At 48.9% G+C, this 20,214-nt stretch overlaps 8 protein-coding genes and 1 non-coding gene across 9 annotated transcripts; 4 read left to right on the top strand and 5 right to left on the bottom strand.

The window, feature by feature from the left end:
* The first annotated feature begins 37 nt into the window (after positions 1-37).
* On the top strand, positions 38-125 carry GGI43DRAFT_t74. Its single transcript has one exon. It is a non-coding gene; the product is annotated as a tRNA-Val (tRNA).
* GGI43DRAFT_284438 (Prefoldin subunit-domain-containing protein) lies at positions 53-2,733 on the bottom strand. Its single transcript, XM_083201276.1, has one exon. It carries the CDS (start codon positions 2,532-2,534, stop codon positions 723-725), a length of 1,812 nt encoding a protein of 603 aa, XP_083063147.1. The 5' UTR covers positions 2,535-2,733; the 3' UTR covers positions 53-722.
* On the top strand, positions 2,734-4,222 carry GGI43DRAFT_284437 (Mss4-like protein). The gene has a single exon (XM_083201275.1). It carries the CDS (start codon positions 2,933-2,935, stop codon positions 4,013-4,015), a length of 1,083 nt encoding a protein of 360 aa, XP_083063146.1. The 5' UTR covers positions 2,734-2,932; the 3' UTR covers positions 4,016-4,222.
* A 13-nt stretch (positions 4,223-4,235) lies between these two features.
* GGI43DRAFT_397653 (Mur ligase) lies at positions 4,236-6,602 on the top strand. The gene is made up of 5 exons (XM_083205135.1): positions 4,236-4,274; positions 4,336-4,765; positions 4,863-4,997; positions 5,072-5,973; positions 6,053-6,602. The coding sequence occupies exons 2-5, from the start codon at positions 4,664-4,666 to the stop codon at positions 6,468-6,470; spliced, it is 1,557 nt and encodes a 518-aa protein (XP_083063145.1). The 5' UTR covers positions 4,236-4,274; positions 4,336-4,663; the 3' UTR covers positions 6,471-6,602.
* Positions 6,603-8,289, bottom strand: GGI43DRAFT_397650 (Mur ligase). Its single transcript, XM_083205134.1, has one exon. The coding sequence runs from the start codon at positions 8,192-8,194 to the stop codon at positions 6,626-6,628; it is 1,569 nt and encodes a 522-aa protein (XP_083063144.1). The 5' UTR covers positions 8,195-8,289; the 3' UTR covers positions 6,603-6,625.
* A 221-nt stretch (positions 8,290-8,510) lies between these two features.
* GGI43DRAFT_397649 (mitochondrial inner membrane protein Mitofilin) lies at positions 8,511-10,781 on the bottom strand. Its single transcript, XM_083205133.1, has 3 exons — positions 10,620-10,781; positions 8,774-10,549; positions 8,511-8,709 (listed from the first exon to the last, which is right to left on the bottom strand). The coding sequence occupies exons 1-3, from the start codon at positions 10,731-10,733 to the stop codon at positions 8,665-8,667; spliced, it is 1,935 nt and encodes a 644-aa protein (XP_083063143.1). The 5' UTR covers positions 10,734-10,781; the 3' UTR covers positions 8,511-8,664.
* Positions 10,782-10,977: 196 nt separating this feature from the next.
* Positions 10,978-12,797, bottom strand: GGI43DRAFT_397648 (ras family-domain-containing protein). The gene is made up of 5 exons (XM_083205132.1): positions 12,481-12,797; positions 12,394-12,413; positions 12,305-12,331; positions 12,053-12,244; positions 10,978-11,984 (listed from the first exon to the last, which is right to left on the bottom strand). Exons 1-5 carry the CDS (start codon positions 12,554-12,556, stop codon positions 11,637-11,639), a joined length of 663 nt encoding a protein of 220 aa, XP_083063142.1. The 5' UTR covers positions 12,557-12,797; the 3' UTR covers positions 10,978-11,636.
* Positions 12,798-13,544: 747 nt separating this feature from the next.
* GGI43DRAFT_284373 (nucleotide-diphospho-sugar transferase) lies at positions 13,545-14,999 on the bottom strand. Its single transcript, XM_083201274.1, has one exon. The coding sequence runs from the start codon at positions 14,802-14,804 to the stop codon at positions 13,566-13,568; it is 1,239 nt and encodes a 412-aa protein (XP_083063141.1). The 5' UTR covers positions 14,805-14,999; the 3' UTR covers positions 13,545-13,565.
* A 2,260-nt stretch (positions 15,000-17,259) lies between these two features.
* On the top strand, positions 17,260-19,421 carry GGI43DRAFT_397643 (acyltransferase 3). Its single transcript, XM_083205131.1, has one exon. The coding sequence runs from the start codon at positions 17,583-17,585 to the stop codon at positions 19,110-19,112; it is 1,530 nt and encodes a 509-aa protein (XP_083063140.1). The 5' UTR covers positions 17,260-17,582; the 3' UTR covers positions 19,113-19,421.
* The last annotated feature ends 793 nt before the right edge of the window (positions 19,422-20,214 follow it).

Below are 20,214 nucleotides of genomic sequence, written 5' to 3'. Positions count from 1 at the left end.
AGCTTCGAATCAACGTTATTTGCAACAACAAGTGTACGGTTCCGTGGTCTAGTTGGTTATGACATTTCGTTAACAGTTAGTTGACACCACCGAAAAGGTCCCCGGTTCGAGCCCGGGCGGAATCACATCTTTTTTGCCATTTTGGCTAAATGATGAATCAAAACTGAATTTTTGACTCTCTATTCTCTTTTTTGAGCATGTCTGTCGCATTGAATGAAGGGTTGAGGCTCGCTGGTTGGCACACCATTTTTGCCCCCATCTTTATTCATGGCCAGCCAACAACGGATAAACGTTACAGCAATATTTTACTCTATACAAAGAGGCTTTAGATATTGGAAGACAATGAAGCATCTAGAATATCTCATGATATCATAATAATACATAGATCATGTAAAGGGCCTAACGAATCACCAAAACCATAGAGAGACTGCCAAGTCGAGTAACGGTGTCAGAGAACCCTTCAGCTAATCATTCTTGGAATCGCACCGGAATGGAAGGCAGATTGATAGCTGCAACCCACTGATGGTTCTGTAAAAAGAGCCTGTAAAAAAAGCGTTCCGATTAATAAGTCAAGGTTTACGGGTAGATCGATTTTACGGGCTGGGTTAGTAAACACGGTGTACTTTTATAGAGATTTCCTGGCGTCACGTATCCCAAGGCAAGAAGAGTTGCTCAATAATATGGTGAGATTTATCGATTATATGTCGACTATCCTCTCCATACTACTGGCGGGAAAGCCGTGCAGCTTTAAACCGGCTTATGGGTTCCTCATTTTCCTCGTCGTGTATGGGTTTAATAGGAGATTCATCCGGTTTGAGAAACCCACCGTCTCGCTGGATGAACTTTCTTCGCATGCGTTGATACTCATCAGCAACCTCTTGGTGGGTCATGGCATCGTTGACCTCGTCCGGAGCGATTGCAGAGGCTGTAGACTCCCGCTCAACTAGAGTGTCGGCAATTGTAGTGCCCTCAGGACCGGTTGGCACTTGCTGTCGCTCCTCTTCCATAAACTTTGGTCGAATATCCAAGGGTCCCTTGGGAACAGCACTTGCTGGATCCGTATTATCCCTGGCCTTCTTGAACCGTGACGCTCTTTTTGCTGGTTGAGCCGGAGGCTGGACTGCTTTTGAAGAACTAGATCGTTCAACAATATCGCTAAGAGGTTCTACGACGTCTTTCTTGTTCTCGCTGATCGTAGGAGCAGGAGCAGAAGGCTCGCTTTCGGGAGCTATATCGAGACTGGACGCAAAACGCACGCCCTTCTTTGCCTCAGAATCCCCAACTTGTTTCTCCTTGATATTCGACTTTACTGGAGCTGCTGCTTTAGAGACGGTAGATGTAGATGGTGATGATGCATTAGCCTCTCGGTTTACCACAATGCGTCCAATGCCTTCGTCATAATCGTTGTCACTTGACTCCGCCTCGTCAGCTTTGGGCTGAGACATCGAAGATTGTGACTTGATGCCAAGCTTCTGTTCGAGTTGAAGCATTCGCTGGCGATACTTGTCCGTTACAACGCTGCCCTTGTAACGCCCGTATTGGTCTTCATCGTCCTCTTCATCTTCATCGAATTCGTCGTCAAAGTCCTCATCAATCTCGTCCTCTTCCTCTGAATCACCCTCCTCGAGCTCAAGTTCAGCAACAACTGCTCCAACTTCGCTCATACCATATCTCAGCATCTGCTGCCGTAAAGCTGCGTCTTCTGGCGACTCGTCTTTGGGTATAACAGCAGCTTGCATGCTAATGTCCTCTTGGTCTTTGGCGGAGCTCATAATCTCTTTGACACGCTTTGCCCTCCATGATATCTCGGACTCTTGTGCTGGTCCTTCAGCAGATTTTGTGTCTTCTGAAAATGATACAGATTTTTTAGGCGTGTATTCAGGTTTTGGGGAAGGAGGTTTAGGCGGAGCCACAGAATCAAGGACTTGTTCCTTGGTTTTAGATGGTTTTTCCTGATTCTCAACCTTCTCAGATTCTGGAGCTTTCCCCTTAGCTTTAGAATTATCTGAAATGCCGGCCTTTTTGAGAAGAGCTTCCACGTCTCCAAAAGTCTCGCCAGGCTTATTTAGCCGAAATGAGACAACGTTGTCGTCATCGTCCAGTTCTTCGACAATGTCCAAAATAGGCTGTCCTTCTTCGTCGGTAGCATCAGGCTGACTAATTACCGTAGCGGCAGCGTGCTTGTTCTCGGCGGTTTCAAGCTGCTTCTGCAGCGTCTCAATATTCTTAGATACATAATCAATACGTCGATCAAGGACATTAACGATTTGTTCCTTGGTCTTTAGCTTCGGCTGGCCGAAGATCTCGTCGATCTCTGTCCTACTTAGGAGTTCACCGTCAAATTCGCCATGTATGCGTTGCAGCTCTTTGGCCTCGTCGGCTGCGGCCACCTCCTCAACCTCCTCCTTGAGTCCCTCATATTCAGCATCCCAGGTTTGCCAGTGCTGCAGAGCTTTCTGTAGCTTATTGACATTATCTTCAAGCTGTAGACGGTGCTTTTCGAGGTCAACAAAACTATCTCTAGCACCCGACATGGCGTGAAAATGAGGCTGACGGCGTCAGCAACCTATGGACGATGAGAGGAAAATTTGGTAGTAAGGTCGGGCACCAGCATGACTAGGTTTGGTGTTGGCGGAATAACTCCGGCTAATAGAAACATGGAACAATTTAGTATTCAGGGTGGAGTAATTCGGAGCAACCATTCATTCGAGCTTATCGAGATCACCGTTGCTGCCTTGCACTTGTGTGACGCCAATTAGCAACTAGGACGATAGAAGAATACGGGGAAATTGACAGCGTGAACAAATGTGAATTTCAACCCCCACCTAAGCCCGTTGGGGGCTATATGTTGTCTACATAAACCGTGAATTGTCAACACCAGCTCGAGACAACTGCAAATCTAGTTAAGCATCTCACGCTCTTAAAGGACATAATGGCAGACTCCAAAGTCGAAACCAAGGCTCTCGAGGCCAAGTGTCTCTGCGGCTCTGTTCACTTTACGTTAGACGTTCCGGTGGCATCTCTCCCTCTCCAATATTACCTCTGTCATTGCAGTGTCTGCCGCTTCTCTTCTGGGGGCCCATGCAACTTTCACGCAAGACTAGGACCAGGTATAAAGCCCAATTTCATAGCGCCTTCAAGTGAGAAGAATTTGACAACATATTCGATTGAGGGATTTGGATGCACGTATGATTTCTGCTCAACCTGCGGATGCCATATTGCGGGGGTTGGACTTGACAGAGAGGAGTGGACACCTGCGACTTCGATATTCACAGACCATAGTCCAGACAACTTTGTGTTACAAGGCCATTTCTATAGTGACTCGGCCTTAGATAAGGGTCTCGCTCAAGCGTTGCCACATGTGGATGGACGCGAGCTGTTAGACTGGAATCCTCCCAAAGACAGTCCTCGAGCCAAGACTGTTGAGCCAAAGCCAGAAGTTGGCGAAGATGGACAAGAGCGCCTGCGAGCTCAATGTCATTGTGGGGGCGTGTCTTTCACAATCAAGCGTCCCTCGCCAGAGTTGCTTGAGAATGAAATGCTTCGCACATGCATTTCTCCCATTGATCAGAACAAATGGATGGCCAGCTGGGATTGTTGCGACGATTGCCGCATCGCAACCGGCACGCATCTAATTGGCTGGACTTTTGTGCCTCTGTCGTTCTGCGAGCCAGAAATCAAGAGCGATCTAAAGATTGGAACTGCCAAGACGTATGCTTCATCGCCAGGCGTCTTGCGAAGCTTCTGCGGCACTTGTGGCGCAACCGTCTTTTACTCGCATGATGAACGTAAACATCTACCACCAGGAAACTGGCACATTGTTGATCTTGCAACGGGCATCATTCGAGCGCCAGAAGGGGCCATGGCTGAAAATTGGCTAACCTGGAGGTCGCGCTTGGCTTGGGCGGACAGTGGGAAAAGATTTGACGCGGCGTTATTCAATGGGTTGGAGGAGGGCATGAAGAAGTATGTTATTGGAAAGTCGGGAAGGGAATTGAATGACAATATTGCGTGATCATATAATGGGTTTGAAAGCGGCTGCGGTACATTTTGTCAGGTTGCATGTAGTATTAGTTGCGAGTTGTACTGTGCTTTATATTATAACGAAAGTCGTCTCCGAAAAGGCAGGACTGATTTTCAAACACCTTTCTTATACAAAGTTAGCGTTGAGATTAAAAGTAATTGATCTTAAAATATTCATGTTTTTTTTTTTATAAATAAATCCTCCCGTCGCAATGTAACTGCGGCTGATCTATTACGCCGTCAATGTAGAGGTGAGGGTCATTCAACTATGACGATGCCGATAATATCCGGCTAAAAAGACGCTATGATAAGATCAATGGAACCGTCTCTTCTCCAAAGAGCAATTTTCTGGGGAGCAATCTAACATTAAAGAAACAAAAAAGAAGACAATTCCCAAATCGGAGATTCATCCATAAACTCACCCACAACCTATCGGCGATAAACACAAGACGAGAAATACTGCCCGACGCTGCTGCAGCTCACTGAGACTGACCAACCTTGTTTGACTTTTTCTTTCAGGACTAGAGCCGATTCCGGCGAGGCTTTCTTACTCGCCAGTGGGGGGTCTTTGATTTTATATGAGGTCAATCCTGCGCGGGCAGCAACAAAATAAAAGAAAGTCCCTGGTTGACGCAAACCGATGCGTTATGCATCAACACGACCCACGACCCTTTTGTTCAGATTTATAGCCGGGCGCATCCAGGCTGTGCGAAGCATGGCGTCTACAAGCAGGTCTTACAATGTATGGCATCTTTCTTCTTATCAGCTTTTCCACTCACAACACTATTTGTTATGTTGTGAAATGATTATTTCTCATTCTAAGTGGCTCATGTCAATAGGATGCGATTGACAAGCTCAACGAGCTTCAGACGCCCTTTGCGGTGATCCAAGCTCGTCACAAGGCTGGCACTCTGCCTGATTCTGTCCTTGGCATCGCAAAGATGAGGGCGTATCTCACGAGGATCGGATATACTGTGTGTAGTGACTGACCCCTCCTCATTCTCAAGTCTCATGAAGGATGCACGACTCACCCTCGCTTTTTTGTTAGCCTGCGGACCTTGATCGTTTAAACATCATTCATGTAGCAGGCACAAAGGGAAAAGGAAGTACCTGTGCCTTTGTCGACTCAATCTTCTCTCAGTATCAACAGCATCGTGGCGGCCCTCGCAAGACGGGTCTCTTCACATCGCCTCATCTCATGGCTGTGCGCGAACGGATTCGCATAGACTCCAAACCCATATCAGAAGAACTTTTTGCAAAGTATTTCTTCGAGGTATGGGACCGCCTTGAGGAATCGAGAGAGGCTCCTGACCCAGAAGTGCCTTTTGGATCAAAGCCTGTATATGCCCGCTATCTCACCCTTGTAAGCTGGCACGCATTTTTGCAAGAGGGTGTCGAGGCAGCTGTCTATGAGACCGGCATAGGAGGAGAGTATGATTCGACAAATTTGGTGTCAAGCCCAGTTGCATCAGGTATCAGCACGCTTGGAATCGATCATGTCGCTGTCCTGGGAGACACCGTCGAAAAGATTGCTTGGCACAAGGCCGGCATCATGAAGACGGGAAGCCCGGCATTTACTATTGAGCAATTGCCCGGAGCAGCAGAGGTTCTCGTCGATCGAGCCAAGGAAAAGAATGTCGATTTGAAAGCGCTGAAGATTGACCGTCGCCTGGAAGGCGTGAAAATCCGACCAAACGCAACGTTTCAGAAGAAGAATGCAACTTTGGCAATCGCCCTCGCAGAGACCGCCCTCAAGAAACTTGGACTAATAGAAGGGACTTCGGAGTCGAAGCTGCCCCGAGAATTCATTGACGGTCTCGAAAAATGCGTCTTCAGGGGTCGGTGCGAAGTGAAGGAAGAGAAGAAGGTGACTTGGCATCTGGATGGCGCCCACACTGCAGACAGTTTGAAAATGTCTTCCAAGTGGTTCGCCAGCGAGATCACTGGCCGGTAAGATATTTTTTCCCTCGCCCTCTCTTTTGAGGAAAGCCTCTGTGACAAGAGAATAGTCTTACTTACAATCTAGCAGGACCGGCCCCAGAGTAATGATTTTCAACCAGCAAGGCCGTATCGAAGCAATCGACTTCCTTCAGCCCATCTGCAACGCCCTCAAACGCGACGACGATAAACCATCATTCGACCACGTCGTCTTCTGCACAAACGTCACATATGCTCAAACGGGCTACAAGCGCGACTTTGTCAACAACACCATCGACCCGTCGGAAGTTGAGAAACTGACCGTTCAGCACAGCTTTGCCGAAAAGTGGTCTTCCATCGACCCCAAGGCGAAGGTGATTGTTCTCCCGACTATCGAGGATGCCTTGAACTATGCTCGGGGTGTAGCAGAGGCTGCTTCTGAAGGGGAAGCGGTTCAGGCTTATGTGACGGGAAGTTTGCACCTGGTGGGTGGTGCGTTGGGCATTCTCGAGGAGACGGATGCTTTGTAAAATGGAATGACATGATGACGGGGAGCATTGGAAAAAAAAGCAAAATGATAATGGTAATTGAAATTTGGGCTATAGACAAAGATAATATTATAGATTCGAGGGACTCAACGATCTCTCGATATGTTTCTTCATCTCTCCTTTTTCTTCCTCCCCTTTTACGGTTCAAGAACTTGTAGTACACTTCCAACCAGATGCAAACTCCCCGTCACCAAAATCTTCTTCTTTCCTGACCCGTCATCCTGCCCTTGTGCGAGCCTCTTAGCCTCCGCCACTGTATCCGCAGTATTATCAAATATCTGAACATCACACCCAGGAATCAAGCTGCTCATCTTCTCCGCTGCCTGCTTCTGCACATCGATATCCCTTAACTCTCCATCCGGAGGCCTTGGAATCTCGTTCCGTGTAAAGATGGCCTGTTTGAATATGTCTTCTCTGCCTGCTTCTCTTTTTGTAGCTTCGATAAAGTCGGCCAGGAGTTGCGAGATGTTCCTTTCTTGCTGGTTGAATACCAAGATTAAAGGCTCATCTGCACTTGAATGGTGCTGAACAGACCACTTTGCCACCTCTTCCAAACTGTCTTTCGTATGCGCTCCATCCAAGAGCCACTCTGTCGTCCCGTCATTGACAACCTCACACCTACCCCTCAGTTTCGCCTCTTGTAGCCCTTCAATCATCTTTTCGGGGATATTCGCAAGTGGTTTATCTTCTTTTATACCAAGATGCTCTCTCACAGCCATGACAGCAAGTGCCTGGTTCTTCTTTTGGAAATCTCCTTTCAGCAGACCACTCACGCCACCCCATTTCTCAATCTCTTCATTTTCAATTTCCACCAGCTGGGCGTTCTTCTCTGCGGCCCTCTCCCGTAACACCTTCATAACACCCGGCTGCTCATCCAACTTGAGTGTAAATCCCTTCACCCCAGACTTCAATATCCCAGCCTTGTGCCATGAAATCTTCTCCACTGTGTCTCCCAGCATCGCCACATGGTCAATTCCAAGTTGCGAAATAACCGCAGCCGAAACAGCCTCAGCAGGGAGTACATTCGTTGAGTCATATTCGCCTCCAATGCCACACTCAATGACCACATCTTTTATACCTTCCTTCAGGAAAATATGCCACGCAAGAATCGTCAAGAATCGAAAGTAAAAAGGCTTCGACGCAACGCCTTCCGCCTCAGCAGCCGGCATGCCCTCTTTCACAGCCGCCTCCGTCAGTCGATCCCAGATTTCAAAGAAGGCAGTCGCAAATGCTTCTTTTTCCACAGGGACGCCATTAATGGCGATGCGCTCCCGCACATTCACAAGATGCGGACTCGTATATGTGCCCACGGTACGATATTTTGCCAGCATGGCTGTTGCATATGCGCATACGGAGCCTTTCCCCTTCGTACCGGCAACGTGAATGTGTCGCATACGGCTGAGATCTTGGGGCGTGTATCCTGCGCGGCGCAGCCATTCTAGCATCTCTGGGATGGCAAGCGCATTGAGGTCCTGGGGAGTCTTCTTCTCCGATGATTCGAAGAGGCTAGTGATGATGCGGTTTGACTGCAGGAGGGCCAGCTTCTCCAGAGCTTCATTGTAATCTCGAGACATGATGGTGCTGTACTTGCGGCTGTACGACTGGGTTGATACTCTGACGATATGGTGTATAGGCGTTCGGATGAGTGAAGCTAATGGGAAGCGCGCTTTCTGAGCAAGCCCAAAGCTCATGTTCCGGATACCCATAAATTAAAGATCAAGAGGGATTGAACAAGGATTTTACATCATCTCATGTATTTCACATTGAGTTTCTCGAAAATTGGCCAAAGCGCTGATGTAATGATGAAGTTTAAGCTCTACGTAAATTCTGATCACAGATACTAAATCGCATGGCTCAATGGCGGGGCACGGTTTCTGGGAGCATCACCACCAATCACCAATTGATGATATAATTGACATCAAACTCTGCTATGCATAAATTCTAAACATATCCGGATAGAAAATATGGTCTTTGAATATACTTACTAGAGCACTAGGGGAATTGCATTATAATAGTAATTGCTTTGATATAGCATGAAAATCACATTTTTTGAAACTAATACCACCAGTATCTATTCATAACTATACACGGGCTGGAAGCCCTCTACTTTTTTTTCCTCCTCTGGATCAAGCAATCAATATACAGGACTAAAGAAAATCTCAATACTAATTTTGTTTTACTCTACGCGCAAGCTCTGTAGTCTAGCCTCTGCAGCAATGACCTATAGTAATATCGTTAGCAAAAAAGTCTTTCAATTAGAAGGGGTCAATGGAAAGAAAACTCACATCAAGCGCCTGTTGAACCTCGAGAACCTTTCGGGCCTCAGACAACCAATCCTTACTCAAAGTCTTGGCCCAACCCTGCAGGCCAGTCATCTCTCTGGTCGCAGCATCCAAGTCACCCTCCTCCAGGTATGTCTGGGTACGGGTCAAGATGCTCTCAACATCGTCTCCCTCCGCAAGACCCTGCTTCTTGAACATGACGTGGCTAAGAACCCAGCTGGAAGCGTGGCTGGCAACGCCCGCATCGTCGGGAAGTAGAGAGGCCTTGCGGACCTCGCTGGCAACACGGCGAAATCTGTCAATTAGCTGAGAAGACGTGGCGATACCACGCTGGTAAGCTGAAGGGGTGATTGAGGCAACAGCAGCATCGACGACAGCGTCATCGGTGGCAATCTCCTTGAGCGCAACGAGCTCTCGGATGAAAGGACGGGGGTGCTGGCCATCCTCAAGACTGGCGCGAACTGCCTCAACGGCGACGTGAAGCTGCTGGGTCTTGAGGTTGGTGTCAACAACCTCGTTCCAGCCGAGGGTAAGCTTCTCGAGCTGCGATACAGCTGCTGAGAGATCATTGAGCTTGCCAATGCGGCTCTCACGCTCCTGCTCGACGCGGCTCTCAACCTCCTTGAGGAAATCCTTCTTCAGGGCGATAGCCTGTTCCAGGAGCTGGTTCTGGAGCTTCTCTTCGTTGAGCTTCTGCTCACGCTCAAGCAGAAGCTTAACTCTCTCGTCGTAGCTGTCACGAACAGTCTTCATCTGCTCCTCAAACTCTTGGCGCCAGGCAACCTCTTGCTGAGCGATAGAACCCTCAACACGTCGAACAAGATCGTTGGCGGCAGAATCAAACTCAGCAACGGTGGATCGGACATCCTCAGCGGCCTTCTTCTCAGCTTCGTCCTTGAGGCCCCTCAGACGTCCGCCAATTCTCAGAACCTCATCCTTGGCCTTGTTGATAGTCGAAGAATACTTGTTGTGCGCACCGTCAGCGTTGATAACCAAGATGAGGTCGTTCAGCATGTGGACAAGATCTCTAACAATGGGCTCCTTGGCATCGGGCAGGGACATCAGATCGATAGACCTCAGGGGCTTGGAAGCAGGCTTCTCCTTGGCAGGCGCAGCGGCCTTGAAGGTCTGCTTTGGCTCCTCTGGAGAAACCTTTTCGACTGGCTTGGAAGCGGCAACAGTCGTCTTCTCTGGCTCAGCAGGCTTGACAGCCTCCTCGGGCTTGCTCTCAGATGGCTTCGCACCCTTCTGAGTAGCAGGAGAGGCGCTTGTGCGGCGACCAGAAGGCTCTGTCTTGTCCGCTACCCTCCAGGAAGCGCCGCTTTGGGCAGGAATCCTGACTTTCTCGACAGCATCGGGATTTCTTGCGCTACCAAGGGGAGCCTGGGGGAATCTCTTCTTGAACTCCAGCTCCTCCAGGTAGAGGACAGCCTGCTCGCCGAAGGGAATGTACTCGGTGAAAAAATCGTGGAAGGAGTCGTTGATGCGCGAGTACCAAACTCCAGCACCAAAGCCAGCGCCACCAAGCACCATCAAGGTGAAGATAAAGTTCCTCAATCTTCTGAAGAATCCCTTCTTCTTCTTGGGTGGCGGGCTGGACTTGGGCGCGACGCTCTGGCTCTCGGTAGAGGTAGGAGGTGGCGGCGGCGTGGGAGGAATCTCTGCCGAAGTGATGATCGTGTCGACGGGGCCCTGGGCAGGAGGAGGAGGACTGCGCTCAGAGCTCAGGGTCTCGGACGTGGGCAGAACGGGGGGCGTCTTCTGGTCGGCATAGAATCTCTAGATTGCATCGGCTCGTCAGTCGCAAAATTTCCCCTCGGGATTCTCAAAGTTGCATTGCGGGACCTACCTTGGCCAGCATGGGCGCTCGTTGCGACGCGGCAACAGACCATTGGCGCCCGGCGGCAGCCGCAGCGGGCTTGCCGCCTAGCAATCTTGCTGACCGAAGCGATGACCGCAACATTGGGACTGCAATGGCCAGCAAAAGGCGAGTGGATGGAGGTTGGATCTGGATGCCAAGCCCAAAAGTTGACCCATGGAACAATAAACGCTCAGGGCAAAAGTTCGGCTAATGGGAGCTCCAGACTGCCGGCAGGAACCGGATCCGTGACGCAACGGATGGCCAATGCCATGCCAGTAATTCGCTGATAGCTTTGTTTAAAACTGGAATATTAACATTCAACCATAAAATTAACGTGTTTCTTTAATTCGTTTCATTTCAGTTTCATTTTCTTTCTTTTGCGCAGTCGTGCTCAGTCTTTGTTACTTTAGAGCGCAGTTTAGACTGTGCATGCATACTATTTCTCGACATTCGATACATCGATCCACCGGCTCATACGAGTCTCCGGCTTCTGCGGGAGCATTTTTGCATTCGCAGATGAAGCACATTTAAGAGAGAAAAATCACAAGCTCCAAGTCTAATCAAAGCAGCAATCTATTAGACGCTCAGTCATATTCTCCGAAGGACAGAATACACATCGTTCCCGTATCTCATAATCCTCCACCGGGCATCTTGTAGCTCAGAACATGCCCATCTGCGAGAGAAACTCCTCTTTAACTCTCTCTTTGCACATCCCAGTGCATCAGGACAGGGCACAAAAATATCAAAGGGTGCATATTAAAAAAGGGGGAGAAAAAAAAGGTCCAAAAAGAATAAATCGTCAGCCAATACCCTCCAAACCCAAGACTCCTAGAAATTTACGACGCACCCGGGCTTGCGCAGTGCAAGCCAAGGTTTTGAATCATTGCTGTCAGTCTATCCCGGCCTGAACCTGAACCTGAATGATCACTCCCACGCATTCATTGCTGGACGTAGGGTGCATGGACTTCATTAAATGTCCAGCCGTAGCATCGTGTTATGTATCGTTTAGCAGCTGCATGGTCCGTTGACATTAGTGTTGGAATTCTCCGGTGCGAGACTGACGCCAGGTCGCTGGCCGGGTCGCGCATGTCTGGGTCCAGCCTGATCCAAGGGAAGCTTCTTGGCAATGGCGGTGAAGAGTTCTCGCACGTTCTCGGCAGTCTTAGCAGATGTCTCGAAGAAGAGAAGGCCGGCCTCTCGAGCGTAAGCCTCGGCATCTGCAGTTGGGATGGCTCGCTTATCGGGTTGTTCGTTGACCAAATCAAGTTTGTTTCCGGCAAGCGCAATGATGATGTTCTCGTTTGCTTGGCGCTGCAGTTCTTTTACCCACGCCTTTGCTTTATCTAGTGATGCCTGCAATCCTGAAATGAGTACAAAACCAAACCAACGCTGCCTATCTATGGGATAATCTGTCAACGTACGGATTGCGTGATATCATATACAACAACGGCACAGTTGGCATTTCGGTAATACATGGGAGCAAGCGACTTGTATCGCTCCTGACCGGCCGTATCCCAAATCTCGAACTTGACAGTCGTGTTCTCGTCGAGAGAGATGGTCTGAGTGAGGAAAGCCGCTCCAATGGTGGATTCTCTGAAGGAGTCGAATTGATCCTGAAAGCCCCGTTAGCAATACCGTCCAGTAGATTTCAAGGCGTCAGATGAGGAGCATACCTTGACAAAACGAAGGACTATTGAACTCTGCACCAATACATTAGCTTCTCTGTGCTCGGCGCCGCGAGTCAAAATGTGGCAAAAGTTACCTTTCCAACAGCAGATTCGCCTGTCGCAAAAGCTACGTTAGCACACCTGTGTATTATCTTTTTCGATTGATTGTTTGACAAACGCACCCAAAAGGACGAGCTTAAACTGCGCAAAGCGGGTGTTGAGGCCGGGTCGGCCAGCAGGCGGTGCTCGAGCGGCCATTGTGAGGATTTGTTGATGCTTGCAGCGCTATGCCGATATATGAAGAGGCGGGCGTCGGGCGGGGGGAAGAGGCCGCCGATAGTGTCGGGTGCTGTAGAATCTGCTCGGGCGCCAGATAAATTTCAGTCGAGATATCGCTGGTGGCGGCGATAAGGGTCGTTGATGGGGGATGAGATGCGCAGTCGATAGTATGAAGCAGCGGAAAAGAGTTGAATGACCGTTGAGAATGGAGTGGCTGCGGCGAACAGATACGAGTACGGGCGAGGTACACGTCAGGCTAGAGGGTCAGATGGCACATGGTTGCCTCTGCATTATGTAAGCCAAGGCCAGAAAAAATCTTGGCTCCCGAGGAACAAAGTCCGCTGTCATGGTTAGGTCAGTGTTTTAGCCTGATGCTGCTAGCCATCTTGACATATAGACGGTAGGCGCTGGCTTCATGCTCTATTGAGCTAAAGGGAGAATGTTTATCTCTATAGTACGAAGTTGTTTCTCATTCCTACTGGCTTTTAAACTCTATTATTGCCTACTTTATTTTTTATTTTATTCTTTTATTTCGCTTACAACCACTTAGCGCAGCTGGATCCATCTCCGCCCTATATGAAGTCTACCAACATCAGTCAAGTATAAGCCTTTATACCCAAGGATAAATAGCAAGCAATCGTAGGTTTGATATGCAAAAAAACTTCTTAATTCATTAGATCAATCTATATGTACAAATTTGTCTTATATATAATTCGTGCTTCCCAGCTCTGATCCCAGATTGCCGTGAAGATGCTATTAGAGAGTCGCCCATCCCGTCTTTTCATGTGTTGTTATAAAGCCTCGCCAACTCCGTACCCAGAGAATAAATACTGCCCACGCCAAATCATAACCATTAAAAACCCAAACCAAATGTATAAAAGTTCGGCGCGCAGAGAATCTCGAAGAATAGATTTGCGGCCGGAAGGAAGAAATGTACAGCGTTAGTACACAAAAGAAATCATAGCCTCTAGAAGTGCCCAGGTTGAACTCATGGCAGCTGTGCTAATAGCTGTAGCTGCCGCTCCTGCTCCAATCGTGCATTCTCTGCTGCTATTCGTTTATTCTCCACATCTTGGACGATTTGGTTCTTCTCATTCTCGGAGTAGTGGTCCCAGTTTGCAATGTTCTCATCCCATTGGCGAACGCACTCAGCTTCCCAGTTGCAGTCTTCGACCTGACCGTAGGCAGGGTGCTTGAATCGAGGGTGGCGGCTGGGCCAGTTGGACGCGTGGAAGTGGTGCTTGACAAGAGCATTGCGAGCATTGTGGTTGCCGGAATCAGAATGGCCTTGTCCAGCGCAAAAGGCTTCGACAGTAAGGACGAGAACGCCACCAACGAGCCTGGACTCATCCATGTTATGGAACATGTCCCAAGTAACTTTGGGTCCCTTGGTTTTGTGGTTCATCTCCTCAAGCATGGCCTTTGTAAACGCAGAAGGGCCAGTGCCACTGATGACTTGATCAAAGTCAAGTTGCACTTCACCCAGGGTCACGTCCTGCTCTCTAGCAACGGCCTTGAACCACTTCATAATGTTTTCGATTAATCGCATCATGACAGGCTGTTCAGGGCGTGCAATAAATGTCCATTGGCAAAAAGACATGGACTTCTTTCCCAAGATGGGATGGTCTTTAAAATCAGGTTGATCGATCTCAATACCGATAATAATATCAATATCCTTTTCGTCGTAGCGATCTGGGATAAAGCGATGGAAAGGCTTCATAGTTTCGACGTCAATGTCGGCGTAAATGCCGCCCTCAGCATACATGACCATGTATCGCAGGAGGTCAGCCTTGATAATAGGAAGGTTGATACTTTTGTAGAACTTGATAATGTCTGGGCGGTTGTAGCCATGAGGACCATATCGGTCCTCGATATAAGCCATTTCGTTGGCATCGGTGATGACCTCGTATCTCATGCTTGGATTCTTCTGGGTCCATGTCTGCGCCGTCAAGAGGTCACGCTCTTCGAAGTTGAGAGGATCAACTTTCCACGTTTGCCAAATCTTTTGCGGAAATGTGCTGCCAGGCACAGCAGGCACTTTTGGTTCGCGGCGAAGGACGGCGGCAGGATTGGGTATGGCCAAGACCCAATCGAAGTTGACAATTAGGAGGAAGACGCCGACGATGGTGAGGTAGAGAGGTAGACATCTTCTCATCTGTGTAGGCACCTTGTTGCGGAAGGGGCTAGCTGAGGACATAAGCCTCGGTGATCCTAGAGGAGAGTTCATTTTGATCGACTCCTCCTGTTTTTCTTTTTCTCTCCTCGTGGTATAAGAGAAAATTTTATGATAGCGAATATAGATGGGAATGGCACGGTTGCCTTAGAGAGTGGGTATCATAATACGCACAACCGCCACAAGTAAAAACAAAAGGGAAAAATGGGTTGAGAGGCTTGCTATCTAATAGCAGCAAAGCCAGACGACTGAGGATATTCGAGAGTGGTCTGCAGCGCCTCGGCCACGTAATAGACCACTGGCGGTATGGAAATACTTTTGTACTGGAAGAATGTAGTAAACTTTATCTACACTCGTACTTGTAATTCCTGTAGTTTGTTCTGATCGTCAAGTATATCAGTGAAGAAGACTCAACGATATCAGCGAAACCGGGGGGAAGAGAGATGAGAAAAAAGAGCCGCCTGTCCTGGCCTATGCGCGTATTATACTCTGGCCACATCAAAAAGAGCTATCCGGGCCGTCCATGGGCGCAATTACAGCAGATTCGTCACTTGGATCTCCCGCCTACCTCCAAACCAGGACATGGAGTGAGGTACGGGCCATGTACGAGTACAATCGGCCGATGCCACTGGCTGGGTCCTGAGCAGCAGGGGTGGGCTGCGCACTAAGACGGTTTAGCTGATGGCTTGAGGATCCCAGGATCCATGCAGGTGCAGAACTTGACTTTGGCTGGTGGATCCCTGCAAGTCGGCCAGGGGACCTCTTGATTACGTTTGGAGCCACAACACGACGAATTGCTGCGATATTAGAGCCGGTCACAGCTTCCAAAAGCGTCCTACGGCAGCGGCAGACACGGACTGTGAGAATTGCAAGGACTGTTGGAGAAGAGGCGGCTTGGGGAAGACAGGGAAGACTACAGTAGTAAGAGAGCAAAGACCACTGAAGTGGAGAGAGGTTATAGTGAGTTTAAAAGTACCTGCAATGTCCGCAGAACGGCCATGTTTGTTGGTCATCGGCGTAATGCCACGGACTTTTTTCTTCACCACTCTACCATAATGTCTCATGTAACCTTTGATAGCACATACAAAAGTAATTCACCGCGTGTTGCCACCTAATATGGCAATCCGATAAGCAGCCTTTTCTATGGACAAAGTAAGCAGAAGCCTCAGATTCCCAACGAACGAAGCTCTTTATTTTGGCTTTTTCCATGGCGGTTCTCCCGTATTAGCTTAATTTCCTAGCAAAAGAATATGCCCAAACAGGTTTCCATCTCTGGCCGGTACCGGTACCAGTGGCAGAACAACGGCGAGGCCCACAGAGGCGCTACTACAGAAGAGCTTCTACTTCGTACTAACTGAGACGGCGCGCGGGTATGGCCCGACACCGACTTCAGGGCGTTGTAACTCTAAGAAGTACCGTTATTTTGAAGTTGCGTGATATTATTTACCTGCAGTTGGTATGCCCTGGATGATAATAAGCCATAAGCACACTGCCACAGTGGTCAGTGGTCCGCGAGTTGAAAAAGTACTGTAGAATCGCCGAAATCCTTGCGTGCTGTTATCGGGCCTGCACGATATCACTCAGACTTTGTTGAGTGGCTGGCGCAAGAAACGCCTCCCAAGCTGGAATGCTGCTGGCTGCCTCCTTTTTTTTCGTTTCACCAGGCCAATGACGAAAATTAGAGCTGAGTCTGCACCTTAGTTGGCCGGCCGTGTGTCTGAGGCGCCCAATCAAGCCACTCACACCACACGAGATGCACAGCTCCCGTCTTGTCAGGGCCCAAGAAGGAAGATAAATTCCCTGATCCATGCACTAAGAAGTTTTGTGTGTGTGAGGGGTAGCCCATCTCCCCCATGCAGAATGCAAGCCACAGTGCAGGGGGCCCCTGTAACACACTTCCGCTGAAAAGCCCCCCCACATCCATGTCCTGAGCCGGGCAAGAAGAAATCCTAGGGATTCCAGTTTTCGATGGAGCCCGAGGATGGGAACAGCAGATCCCAATGTACAAAGTACTGGTGCTGATGCTCGTTCCTTGTGGCGTCTTATGGCGCTTGGTGTGCGGAGAACAGAGTGGTGGTGTGGGCTATGTACTCTACTTTTCGGCTGTTTCTCATCCAACTTACACGGCCACGCCAACATAAACCACAAATTTCCATGTGAAAGTTTGGAAATCCCCCCGTGAAGCAAGGCAAGATTGTTCATGTTCATCGTCGGCTCTCCGGAATACGGACTATCGACCTCGATTTGCCTCCCACCCATGCGTCATCGCCTTGCCCTAGCCCCCCAGCTTCTGTCAAGGTAACCCCCCTCCACCGCCGGCTGGGATTCTGGATCGTGCTCGGCATCACAAAGCGCTGGTCCGTGGAAAATCTCTCGATAATCTTTCGGGACATGTCGTCAGCTCGCAACTGCGCCTCCAAGCATATCCCGCACCAGACTCAGCTAGTCCACCTATAGCTTCGGGACCCCGCGTGCTATCGTTGCCTCCGCATGCTTCTGACCTCGGGACGAGCCTTTTATCATCTGTATCTTCCCTCATTTTTCGGCTTGTGAAAGCTGGGGAAGCATCTGTGCGGTGGGACTCCCGCCTCGTATCATCATTTCTGAGACCAGATTAACGAGTACGAAGAGAGTCCGTCGCCCTCGGACTCTGGGGTTACGGGGTAGATCGATCATCGAATCGAATCGAACAAATCTGGGGAAACGTGGTGGCCAAGTATTCCGTGTGAGGCTCTCACGACTGAAGTTGCAGCGAGTTGTCTCTCTTTTCTCACTCTCTGCCCCTTTCCCCTTTTCTTACTGGCGGGACACGCTATTCGTTACTACGCCAGCATGCACGAAGAAACCATTCTCAACACCAGTAAAGACTGGGAGGAGATCAAACCCGACTATGATCCGGAATCCATCAAAGAGTCAAAGGGATATACCATCTGGAAGGCGCCCAGTTATGTTCCCAAGCACAAACGGGCTCTTAGCCGCTTTATCAACCTCATCCAACGGGTACCAGAGGCCTTTACAATAGCCGAGAATCTGCGCCCGACAGCCTATCTAGATGGCCTCCGCGGCTTTGCAGCCTTCATTGTGTACTGGCATCACCACGAGCTATGGGTTCATGGCTGGACAAATCAAAACTCCATTCTGGACAATGGATTCGGGTACGACAGCAAATACTACATGGCTGCGTTCCCCTTTATTCGAAACTTCTTTACCGGCGGACACTTTGCCGTATCAACCTTCTTCATCATCTCAGGCTATGTTCTATCTTTGAAGCCACTGAGCCTCATGCAGGCCGGTGAAGTTACAAAGCTGGGCGACAATCTTGCATCAGCCTTCTTTAGACGAGCGCCGCGACTCTACTTGCCAATAATCGCCGTTATCCTTTTCTACGTGACATCGTGGCACGTGTTTGGCTTGTGGGTTAATGGCAAAACAAAATCAGGAGGCTGGGCCGAAGAAGTCTGGTCCTTCTATCTCGAGTTCAAGAACTTCACCTTTGTCTTCAAAGAGGGAGGCGTCCCTTGGCTCAGCTACAACGGCCACCTGTGGTCTATTCCGGTCGAATTTAGAGGCTCCATGATCATCTATGCATCGCAGTTGGCCTTGTCCCGATGTTCTAGAACTGCCCGGCTGTGGTGCGAGGTTGCATTGGTATATTACTTCATGTTCGTCGCAGACGGTGCTCACTTTGCCATGTTCTGCACAGGCATGTTGCTCTGCGATCTGGATCTACTAGCGAAGAAAGACGACCTTCCACTATTTCTATATCGTCTCGAGCCGTACAAAGATTTCATCTTCTACCACCTTCTCGTCTTCAGCCTCTTTTTGGGTGGCATCCCCGGCGAGAGCTCGGACGTTGAGAACCTACGGAAGAGCCGTGGCTGGTACTACCTGGGCTGGTTCAAGCCCCAGGCAGTTTTCGACTACAAGTGGTTCTATCTCTGGATAGCGGCCACGTTCCTGGTCGCATCCATCCCACGCATCGCCTGGTTGAAGAGATTCTTCGAGACGAGATTCTGCCAGTACCTCGGCCGCATTTCTTTTGCGCTGTACATGGTCCACGGCCCAGTCCTGACGATTTTGGGCGACCGGCTCTACGCTGCCACCGGCTGGAGGACGGACAATCACCTGAAGCACATTCCACACTGGGTGGACAGGCTCTACCTCCCAAAGTCAGGCCCGCTGGGGCTAGAAGTTTCTTTCCTAGTCCCCAATTTGATATTGCTGCCCCTGACTCTGGCGCTGGCAGATGCAGTCACCAGATGGGTGGACACGCCCAGCGTGACTTTTGCATCCTGGCTGTACCGCAAGACGCTGAGCTGTGGCACAGAGCCGCTGCTGCTCGGGAAGCAGGCCAAGGCGTGACTGTGATTGGTCCCCTGTGGCTTTAGTTGCATGTTACGAGCGAGCGAATTAATTTTTGTTATTTAGAAAAAAAGGCCGACGACTAATACTATTTTTTCTTTTTTTTTTTTTTTTTTCGCCGAAGGATTTTTGACAGGCCACGGACATTTTTGTGTACCTGCAGAGGGGCAATATGGGTTCGGGATATTATTAACTACTACTGTATGTTGGTTGTTGGTTGTTGATAGATGGGCTCTTGGCGCAACGGGTACATGTACATAGTAGGGCACCTACGGAATATTTGATTAGGGATTGATGCTAAGCTCCGGCATATTTTAGTACAATAAGGGGACATAAGTCTGCGAACGGCTAAAAATAAAAAATACACCTAAGTTTGTATGAGCAGAATTCTACGCAAGTTCAACCATTATTAAAATCTCCAATTTAGGTAAGATAATTAAATAAACTTAGAAAAATAATAAATTAATGTCTTTTAAAACATTATAATATTAAAATTATGCTGTATTTATTTTGTAGATTTATTTATTGATTTTTAAATTATGTAAGTTTTGGTGTGAGTTGGCGTAGCGTTCGCAGACTTTTGGCCATTAACTGTAGTTCTAAGGGGCAGCGGGCACTCAACAAACATATACATGGGTAATGTCATTAACGGTTTTTCTCACTTTAATTAAGTACCATGACTATTTTTCCGGCTCATTCAACCAACGATAAAAAAAAATCAAATCTTTCTCTAAGCGACTTCCACGTTCTTGCCTCTCTTGGCTAGTCGTTGTTATTCTGGGGCGGTCATCTCCTGATGATTATAGACCACCAGGCTTGTCGAGTATAGTAAGTACTATTCTGTACTGGTAGTATCCATCAAAGGCGCTGAGGCTGCTCCGTGCAATATCTTCATCGCACGTTCGTCTGCGGGTGTGGCTGAACATTAGAATTACCTACTTGGGCAGGGCACCAACCAACGATCTCGTCTATCTGCTAGGCCCAGTGGCTGGCATCCGCTGATAATCCTTTTGCCAAGGGGATGCAGATGCCTCGGCCGAGAGTTACGCATGTGCCACACACTTAGTAATAGTATAATAAGGTATTAATATCCATCTATCAA

This window comes from Trichoderma evansii (assembly GCF_050947405.1).
Source record: "Trichoderma evansii strain SZMC 28006 chromosome Unknown GGI43scaffold_4, whole genome shotgun sequence".
NCBI classification, from domain to species: domain Eukaryota; kingdom Fungi; phylum Ascomycota; class Sordariomycetes; order Hypocreales; family Hypocreaceae; genus Trichoderma; species Trichoderma evansii.
The sequence above is the reverse complement of the archived record's forward strand: the minus strand, read 5'-3'. Positions and strand labels throughout refer to the sequence as shown.